The 11,284-nt window shown below is 42.1% G+C and overlaps 1 protein-coding gene across 2 annotated transcripts in view; it reads left to right on the forward strand.

The window, feature by feature from the left end:
• Positions 1-5,152: 5,152 nt before the first annotated feature.
• LOC308319752 (protein mono-ADP-ribosyltransferase PARP6-like) overlaps positions 5,153-11,284 on the forward strand; it is a gene marked incomplete at its 5' end in the record, with an annotated part of 33,992 nt that continues 27,860 nt past the window's right edge. Inside the window, 4 exons of one of the 2 annotated variants that reach the window (XM_080769934.1) lie at positions 5,153-5,180; positions 8,488-8,645; positions 9,606-9,683; positions 10,094-10,188. In XM_080769934.1, the coding sequence (XP_080626060.1) occupies positions 8,643-8,645; positions 9,606-9,683; positions 10,094-10,188 (176 nt within the window). Of the gene's footprint in view, positions 5,181-8,487; positions 8,646-9,590; positions 9,684-10,093; positions 10,189-11,284 lie in introns of those variants that run through there. The other variant, XM_080769933.1, reaches the window with a different exon arrangement.

The following is an 11,284-nucleotide window of genomic DNA, read 5'->3' on the forward strand; positions in this document are numbered from 1 at the left end:
GACAGTTTATAGTTGAAAGCCTCCAGATATCAATGTTTGTGTTACGCAATGTTTGTGTTTACACTATGATGTAAAATTGTCTATTCATTGCTAATGGGAATTTAATGTTTGTGTAGGACAAAGCTGGACATAGGAGCCTGGCTAGCTCCCCTCAAAAATCATGGTGACACAGCATTCTGCTTCTACGCCCCAACAGGTTAGAATAAACTCTGTAAAGCCTCTGTAGTTAGCTTTAATGCATAGCTCATACATACCTATTTCTTCACACTTGCTTTCAGTTGATTCTGTGATTCATGTCCTCACTGTTCTGCCTCATTCAATACCTTTGTTTGCAATTATTTAATGTTATTTTATACTTTTGCTCCCCCCCCCCTTATATTCAGCTATAGTGTAGATTTTAAACATTAAATGCCATTGACAATGAATGTAGAATTTACGTCATATGTGTGGATGAGCGACACGCTTTGATTTAGCTGCAAAGGGGGGTCCTATGGGCTATAGTTCAAAACATTGCTATATGGCTGGAACTATCCCATTGAGATAGAATGAGCACTTCTGCATTCCATTGTTACAATGGGAGTCGTTTCTTTGGGGGTTTTACTTATTTCTCCTCCAAAATCTGGCAACACTAGACTCTGCGTCTCAGATCCCATTCCCATCACCCGAAAGGATCACAGAGGAGAGGAGACATGAATGTACAGGTCTAACTTTATCAGTAGACAGCAGATCTATGCTATTAATTATGCTTTAATACGACATTGAAGAAAAAACACGTCTTAATAATTTGTAAAGTGTGTGTTATAATAAATTAGTAGTATTAAAACAAAAAATATATAATAGCCTAATAATAATAATAATACAAAAAAACACTAGCCTACCTCGTCAAAATGAGGGATGTAAAGTAGACTCTCGTCTCCTTGCCTGCATCATCTACGGTTGTCAGACAACCAACTAGCGACCATCCCTCCGCCCTATGGGATATACAGATGCTATCATTATTTTATTTAGATAATGTTATTGACACCAAATTGTTATACTTTTACATCTACATAATTGTTTTTTTTAATCAAAGATGATGTGAAAGGGAGTGGACGGATGCTGCAAGCTAGCCCTGGCAGCATTGGACCAGGGCTAGCTGCAAGCATCCCATTGCATTCTCGTGCTGGACTAGCCCCTCTCGGAACCCTACCTAAAAACTTTACTACATTCGGGTTCTGCTTGCGGGGCTAGTGCTGGACTGAGTCTGGAGCTTTTAAAAACAAACGTAAACTGGTTCTTGCATTCAGCGTCGAAAGAACGTCACATTATTATGTTTGCATGTTCCAAGTTCAGGTAATGCATGACTCATGAGTTACGAGTGCCAGTAGTTATCACGTCAAAAACACGAGGTTAGATGTTTGTCCAAACTAAACATTCAAAGTAGACCTGGAAATCTTACAAACAACAGCTCCCTCTGGTGGCGGTGATAGATATAACCACAGCTGTGAGAATTCTTCATGGTAATGTATTTCTAATATGATTTTCTTTTACTACCATTGATTTATTTTACATTTGTATAAATACCAGAGTGAGAACTTACGGACGGGGAGGCTGAACATAGTGAACAACATTGCAGGCATTGATTGCATTGACTGATATATTATTATTATTAAGTGTTTTCTCTTCCTATTTATGTGTTTATATTGGTGTATATTATGTGAACTTTATATTAACACAATTTTGATTGCATAAGGCAGTCAGTCATGTTCATGTGGACAGAGTTCTGTTTATTGTTCACATTATGTGATAATCAGCTGTGCTTTAGACATGTCACTTGCATTACACAGTATAGCAAAAGCATTCCACACAATTCATTCAACAAACACTTGTACAGTAGTTTGCACAGCACAGTGCACGGGAGACAGACCATGTGATCTACCATGCTCTACCGCTCAGTAGGATAAGTCCCCTGTTGTGATAATCAGCTCTGCCAGGGAGATGGCAGACACAAGTATCTAAACCTTCTAGACAGAGAGACAGGCATGTCTGCTACAGCCATGCAATCCAAATCTTACATGCAGTCTGGGAAATACACTGTAAAGTAGGTGATGATACTTGCACAGCTCAGAGACAAGTTGATGAATATAACTCACACATTTAATCCCAGTGCATTGGGTGCACTGTGTGCACAGACATGCCCATTTCCTCGCTACTGCCGGCAACAGGTGCTCTTGTAAAAGGAAATACAGTGCACACGTGGTTGCGTGCATACGTGACCATTCTCCTTCCCCTCACCTTATCTCAACAGTTTGTACGCCTCCACTGCAGCCGATACCCATGTTGCCAGCTTGCCGCTGTGTGCGTCCAGCTCTGCTACTCCTGCTGTGACACCCCTGGTCGGCCAACGGACACACACTCCTCCTAGTCCAGGTGAGGGACAAACAAATCTAACGTCCAATCACCCTACAGTTGCTGAGCCAAGGCCCTGGCTGTCACAGTCTATTAGTGTCTCCTTATGGTAGAGTATGATACCCTGGAAAGATCCGACCTCTGCTGCGTAAATCCCACAGACGTATGCTGACTGGATACTTAACACACTGCTGAGCAATGTTTTGGAATGATAATTAAGATGATAATATGAATTATTGGTTTTTTTGTATTACATAACATTGGACAGTAGGCTATTATATAAATGCTAAACACATAGTCAAATATTAAATACAATAAACGTGTTCACAATCATAATAATAGGGCTGACTTCATTAGGACTTCATTATAGCACTAGAGACTATGTCAGGCACGCGGTGGCTCAGAGGTAGAGTGGCCGGATGGTAACTGCAAGGTTGCCAGTTCAAACCTGGGCTCCCCCAGAGTTAGTGTCAAAGTGTCATTGAGCAAGACACTGAACCCCTAATTCGCTCCTGATGTGCCTGTTGGAGCCTTGCATGGTTTCCTCTGCCATCGGTGTATGAATCTGTGTGTGAAGGGGTGAATGTGATGCACAATCTATATAAAGCGCCTTGTTGAATTTTATGTATTACCATTTTGTTCTTGCTTACTGTAATTCACGCTAGATTAAGAGCATCTGCTAAATGCCTAAATTGTAAAAAAACACCAAACACACCGAACAGTCATCTATTGGTACATATTTTAGTATATATAAATGTGTATATATATATATATATATATATACAGTATATACAGTGTATATATATATATTTTTTTTTTTTCTTTTTATATTCCAAAGTTTGGCGAGTTTCGCTACTACTACCCTCATACAAAGTATAACATTACTGAAGAGATCAGCATAATAAATGAAGCACATTCTCTAAAATGTACAAAGAGAGGAATGAATAACACAATTATTTCCAAAAGATCTTCCTGGACAGGCGTGTTTTAAGAAGCGCTTAAACAGGATAATACTGAATTGACCAGAACAAAGGTCTCCTTAATCATTCTCCCGCAAATGGATTTACTATCAGTCTGTAGATTCCGTTTACCCCTGAAGCCTAATTGCAGTTGTGTTGGCAGCAAAATGCACGCATGCACGCACGCACACAGTCACACACACACACACACACACACACACACACACACGTACACTTATTTTGCTCAAGAGACAGCGCAAAACCTTTTGACGTGCCATTCAAAACATCCTCTACTTATTTGAATTCAGGACAAGGGGGAAAAATCCTTTTTTCATCAGGGTCACTGCTCTTTAGTTGGCCTTTGTATCGCCTGCCAAAAGACATCAAGGAAGAGCAGGGAGATGTTTCTTTTATTGTGCTCCGTTTGGCAGCTGGAGGCAACGCACTGAGCAGGACATTTGTCCCAACACCTGACCATTAATCCATCCATAGGTCAGGCCACCTGGGTCATTGTCCATTCATCCGGTCATTAGGTTTCAGCGTCCATGATAACCAGGGTAAACTCTGATTAGCATCAAAGCCTGCATGCATGCATGGCTGCTGCTGCTCACTATTGTCTCTCATTGCAAAGACTGATGTTTACCCCCTAAAACACCCCCGATACTAGTGAAATGTGTTAGTTAATATATGCTTGTATTGTTGTTGTTCATGTTTTCACAAGGGGGGCGCTCTTACATACATACATACATCATCTCATTCTCGACCAATGACACATCTCCCACCCAATCACGCCGGCCAATCACAATTTGCGTCCTCACTTTTGTCTTCAATGTTTGTGTTTACACAATGTTTGTGATAACACAATGTTTGTGATTCTTAATGTTTGTGATAAGTACACAATGTTTGTGATTAGTACACAATGTTTGTGATTAGTACACAAACACTCAAAGCTGGGCATAGGAGGGGCTAGCGCTAGAGCTCTCTACCAGCCATATACAGGTATATACTACGGGTAAACCCTGTGGCGCAATCGTTATACGATGCTCAACCAATGACGCATCTCCCACCCAATCACGCCTGCCAATCACAATTTGCATCCTCACTCTTGTCTTCAATGTTTGTGTTTACACAATGATTGTGTCTACACAAACACTCAAAGCTGGACATAGGAGGACATTTCTGAGCGCCCCTCAAAAATGTCAGTCATGTTTTAGCACATGATGATGTCAGATGATCTGACACACACACACACACACACACACACACACACACACACACACACACACACACACACACAGTGTGTGGAGCCATTTTCCTCCATCCCCCTCCCCTCTCTCTCTCTCTCTCTCTCTCTCCACCCTCCGATTCTCTCCTCAGCAGCAATGCTGTCAGCTGCGGGTCACATGACCAAGCTGCCTGCTCTCACTGAGCATGCTCCGGACCTCAGTGTTGTCAGGCAAAAAAATAATAAGACAGCAGTCGGGAGCAGAGATCTGCAATAGATAAACACACAGACACATACACCAGCTGGCTCGCTGTCAGACATAACGCCGACAAGCACACCAACGGAGCCTGCAGGCAGGCAGGCAAGCAGCATCAAAATGGAAGGGATAGCTCTGGCCGCGGCACACCTCACAGCCGTAGCTGTCTTTTAAAGAAAAAACTGGCTTCTTTTTCCACATTGTCATCATTCCAGTGGAGAGAGGACGGCGGCCACCGACAGGCACAGAGAAGCAGGTGCACCCTTTAAGAGTGAGAAAACGGAGGAGGCAAGAGGCAAGGACAGCATCACCCCCCCCCCTCCACCCCCCACACTCTCCATCTTCAGTAAAGGTGAGTGTGGATGGGAAGGATGGAGGTTGGAAGAAGATGATGGCTGGGGGGGGGGGGGGATCGGGGGAGGGAGAATTGGCCCGTTTAGTGTGCGTTAAATGGATATTGGGGAGAAGAGGGGTTTCCGTTGGTGTGCTTTTCTGACTCCATTGGTATGTGAGACGACAGAGGCGAGGGGGTGGGGGGTGGGGGGTTCCATGGTCGGGCCAGCAGGCAGACGGAGGAGTGGAGAGAGATGGGTGAACGGTGCAGGATTGTGATGCGGCGCGGAGGACCTGCTTCTCTGTGTAGGTGGATGATGTTGATGATGGGACACGATCAGACAGCGTGAAGTGTGAAATGATCTGCAGTGCTAGCTGTTACATGCATTCAATTCCCTTCAGAACATTTACAGAAGTGAATGACCGAACATGATTCTATAGGCAGAGCACGGGATTTAGAAATAAATAAATATGTATTCAAAATAGGCCTTGGTATGCAACATTTATAAAATGACTCAGATCTAAGGACAGTGCCCTGAGCAAGAGCGACGGACAGACAGACAGACAGACAGACAGACAGACAGACAGACAAGTATAGATGACAAAGGAGGGGAGAGGGATAATTATTGGGTCTTCATCCTACAGTTCATCTAACAGAGAGACCTCATGTAAATCCACATTTGCTTTAGTTTAACGCTTTACTGATATTATCTTTTTAACTCTTAGCCATCATGCTACTGGGCAATGAGGTCTGTGCTCCGACACATTGACAAACATGTTTGCACTTGTCTAATAATAGACAATGTATTTCCTGCAGGGCACACACACACACACACACACACACATATATATATATATACCGTATATCATTGTGTTGCTCATTCCAGTGTGATGTAATGTATGCAGTAGTGCTTCTCGGGGCTTGTTTAAATGGAGCCGCTGCTCTTTGTTTACATGTCCGAGTGAGGGATTCAGAAGGTAGCCGCAGTGTCATCTGGGATGCTGCTGGTGTTTGTAGTTCTCGTTCATTGTTGCAACACACAGTGACATCCCACATGTACACAGAGGACCACCCTAATAATGGAAACGAGACACCTGGGGCTTTTTGTGTCATGCTTTGACTGTACTAGATGTATTGTTAACAAGCTTGGTAATAAAGTCATCAATCAATCAATCACACTATGCACTTCAGTTGACCGTGGTCCTCCTCAGTGTTTGGCATAATATAACATAATAGTAATATATTACTGTAATACAGCGGCTCCCAAACCTTTTTGGCCATGCACCCCCTGTTACCTCCTGTCCTAGCTGACGCACCCCCCACATGGAAATATAGCCTTTTTATAACCATAGCCTTTTCATGTTGCGCACCCCCTAGAAGGCGCCCGCGCACCACAAAGGGTGCACACACCACAGTTTGGGAACCACTGCTGTAATATTATTACTTTACCCAGTAATGTATTACTCTGCAAAAACAGTAATATTATACCATAATACTTTGTAAAAAAAATATAATATGTAAAATAATATATAATATATTACTTAATTAATATTTCATATATTAATATATTACTCTCTATAATTACTTTTTATGGTAATAAGTAACATATTGCCCAACACTGGTCTCCTTTGGGTTTAAAGTTGGTCCCCTCCTTTTTTACCTCCTACAACAAAATAGCTGATCTAGACTACAAGTTCACAACATGTCACATTGTGAGTGACGAGTTTGTAAATCTGCTATTTCACCTTTGTCAGCCTTCTGATTGGTCCCTGACTGACTAACCAGCAGGCTCTTCTGCCTTGTTCCGCCCTGGTTCAAAAAAACTAACAGTCACCATGCTGCACCTCTGATGTTCCTTTTTACTGACACCAAGTTTAAAATAAGAATGGAATGCACATAATATCAATAGGAAGCAACTGAAAAACCTGTCATTTCAATGGTAGTGGATGGAAAGAGAGGATTTTTGTCCAACCACGGAACGGCTACCAATGGGTGCGAAGAGGGCAGGACCACAGGCGGGACTTGACAAATGGTGACACCTGTGTCCCAGAATATGGATGGGGGGTCATGTGATTAAATTAGCTTATTTCCCTTTCTCTTTGAAGACATCGGACCAATTCCAGCTTCAGACAGTAGCAGCACCATTTAATTGTTTTAGATGTCTAAAACACTGGTGCTCAAAATGTCCACAATTATAACACTTTATCCATTTATATGTTGGATATTCAAAAATAGCAGATCTACAAGCTTGAACATCTGCTATTTTAAAAAATATCGAAAGGGTCTTAATAGTCCACTTGCCAGATAGAATGTGAACACAGGCATGTTGAGTGCATCAAAGTTTTATGTTAGAAATGTTGAGTATGAGTCCCCAGCATGTAGAAACCGCTGGATGCTAACTTGCATAATGTTGAGCAATTTTCATAATTGGCATAATATGTGACCTTATAATATGTGACCCATTACAGTACTTTTTTCCGGTATCGGCTATGTTTTATTGTATTTTATTGTGGTGTTTGATGTAGTGATGTCTATGATGCGGCAACCAATTTACTCCTGGGGGACTTTAAATAAACTTGAACCTTGAACCTTGAACCATTAACAACCTATAAGGGGGAAAATAGATCAGAATGTCATCATGCTTTAAGTAGCATGTGACATGTCAAACTAGGGGTATGCTGAATCCATTCCAAGCATTAGTTTTGCACCAAAAACACTCCTTGGGCTAAAAACGGCCATAGCCGTCATCACAAATGTGATGATGTCAGCACATTTGGGAAAATGCCCAAATGTGATGACCCTAAGGATCATAAAAAACCTTGAATGATTACTATTGCAATTTCTTTTGGTCAAATCTTAGATTGACTGGCCTACTATATCTTATGTGGCCTAATCCATAAAACGCAATCGAGCAGCATGGTTATGTCAGAGGATGTGCTGTTCTCCACAGCAACTCAAGGTGTTCCAGGTGCTTTGATATAAATAGGTGAAGTACAGAGAGAAGTGTGGAAAAAGCACACAAGCTGCAGCAAATAAAGACCTCTCTCTCTCTCTCTCTCTCTCTCTCTTACTCTCTCTCTCGCTCTCTCTTACTCTCTCCCACACACAGTCTCTCGCTGTGATTAATGCCACTCTGACAGACGGCAGAGATGGCTGTTGCTAGGATACATGGCAAGGTGGAGTCCAAGGCGATTAAAGGGATAGGAGGAGAAACGTGGCACTTTGCTTTGAGGACAGTCCGACAGACCAGCTTTTTGGTTCTTTGTGTGTGTTTTCCCCCTGCGTGAGCTGAGGCTTTAATAGATTGTTTATTTATTTCCTGAAGGTTCCTGAGGATCTTGAAGAGCGTGCGAGGCGGAGAAGAGGGGAAAAGATCCTCCAGTGGCGCTGCTTTCTACCTAGGGGGCTCAGCTGCGATGGCTGACAGCAGGAAGAGGCCCAACCACCGTCTCTGAGCGAGTCTTATGAACAACATACCCAATGGTAAATTGTCCTTTCTGCTGGTTTTGCTTGAACTGCATTAATCCTTTCATGTTCCTTTGTATGTCATCAGCATTAAATTACTGTCAGATAGATTGAGATGGGTTTGTTTTACCCCCAGGCATGCGGAAGACCTCCACATCGGTTAACAAGCGTCAAAATCAGAGAGTCATACTTCTAATAACACATTTTAACAACTAAACCAACCACACCCTATTGGCTGGGCTCCCTCAGGGCTCACTCGGGCTGCTATTATATATTATTGTGGGCTCGAGTAGCAAGCCCACTATGTTATTATGGGTCACACTGTTTTTCACACTGTTTTTTGGTCTATACATTATCATCATTGATCATACTGTAGTTGGAGAGCTACTCGAGACGACACTGTTTCTTAGGGAACAGTATTTTCTAGTTAGTATTAGTATTGTATAGATGTACAAGCTTGTAGGTCTGCTATTTGGCCACATATTCGCCTCCAGAATGGGGATGCCAGACGCGGTGGTTCATGTTGTGAACTCTTCTTTTAGAACAGTCTACTGTAGAGTTTTTACTAATCTTTCAAGACCCACAGTATATTTTGTTCTATGACTATGTAAACACCAACCATCCCAAAAGAAAGAAGATAGTCTCTACTTTCATCTGGAAAAAGAAATACCGTATGTTCCGTTCTTTAGTTATTGGCAGTTGAACATATAGCTTGTTTTCACCAAAAAGCTGTCTGGGAACAGAAAGCAGAGAAACATGTATGTTTTATGAATCCTATAATCTACTAAACCCACTTGGCTTTGATCAGGTTTGTCCTCTGATCCAGAAGCTGTAGATTAAAGGCCATTTCATGTCCTATTGATAAAACAGTCTTTACAGTAACTTGTGTGTGTGTGTGCGTGCGTGTGTGTGTGTGTGTGTGCGCGTGTGTGTGTATGGTGGTCTCTAATGGTGGTCTTTTAAATGTGTCGCCCACAGGACATCAAAGGCCAGTGCTGGACGGACGAGGAGTCAGATGGGGAGAATGAGTCAGAGCAGTTCCTCTATGGCATTCAGGTATATGTCTGTCTGTCTGTCTGTCTAAAACCTTTTTTTGTTCCTGCGTGGATCAGTGGAACTAACATTAATTTTCTCCCCGCGGATGACGGATCTTTCTTAATCTAATGACAGAGTATACTGTATATGGGCCTAAAACTCATCAGCATGAAATTATTCACTAACAAAATCGACATGACAAAGAATGAATGAAGGAATGTCAAGTCCATCCGTTTTCTCTCCATGTTGTCCTGGCTTCCCTTGTTCCTGTACAGTATGTTTACTAACCACTTGAACCCCAGCACCCCCATTGATTCACCCTATACATCCCCATTGATTCACCCTATACATCCCCATTGATTCACCCTATACTTTTACCTTTTTATATACTTGCCCAATATAGGACTGTGCTTTGTGTTTGACTCCACTAGGGGAGCTGTGCTGCTGACCTGTACAGACATCCTCAGCTGGATGCCGACATGGAAGCGGTCAAAGACATCTACACCGACAGCGCTGTTTCTGTCAGGTACCACACTGTTACACAGTTTCACAAACTATGGGTCGGGGCCTGTTTTTGGGTCAATTTGTTTACATTTGTACAGTACACTCGTAGAGTTGCACGCACAAACACACACACACACACACACACACACACTAGAGCAGGATTACTCTGTATGTGTTATTATTTAAAAAACAAATCTAATTGAATCATATTTAACTTTTTTCAATTGTAGCCTATCACTATTCTTTTAGATACAGCCAGAGCCATATAGCTGAGAGAGTCACACCACTGAGGGGTCAGAAAACAGTGCTCGAGTGTTGTTCATGCAGCCCTGGAGTGTGACAAGCTGGAGTTTGAAATACATTGTTTTCAACGAGGCCGGCACAGATATCAGCATGTTTGAAAGTATTGAGTGTACAGTAACAACTAAAGTCTCTGTAATGTTTATGTTGTACTATTACAAAATAAACCTATGTAAAATAAAGGGATTTAAGATCATTAAAGCTGGGCTGTTGCCTGAGCCCAGTGCATTCTGCCAACGTGCGGTCCAGGACTTGTCACTCTTGGCCATTGGACTGGCCCCATGAAGTGAACGGAGATGTCACAACTCTGTCGTATTTCAATGGCTCTGGCTACAGTGGTACGCCCTATCAAATATTTTCTATTAATGAATAAATAATAATTAAATTTATTAAGTGTTGCACCCTATTCGGCTTTTACCAATACAATATTACAATGTCTACTCTACTCTATCAGCAATCTGCTTGTGGTTTGTTATGTACAGTAGGTTGTATCCACTAGGGGGCATTCCAACCACCTCCAAGCCATTGTTTTGTTGTTTTGATGGATTCATTGGCCCAAAATAAAGCACATGTTAGGTATCTTTCTCTGAAAGATGTGACACTTCTAGAATGTATATGCAGTATATTTAAAATAGGCTATCAGAAATGACATGTCTGCAACGATAATGTTGTCACTATTAGTCAAAGACTAAACTGATCCAGACAAGTGAAATGCAAACTCATTGATCACTGCTTGAATACTTAAACCCTGCTGTAGCCTGTACTTTGTTCATCCGGTATAGGGCAGCACTGACCAGGGCAAAAATAGCCAATCTACA

The sequence above is a fragment of the Protomyctophum bolini genome, assembly GCF_963924005.1.
Source record: "Protomyctophum bolini genome assembly, chromosome: 1".
NCBI classification, from domain to species: Eukaryota; Metazoa; Chordata; class Actinopteri; order Myctophiformes; family Myctophidae; genus Protomyctophum; species Protomyctophum bolini.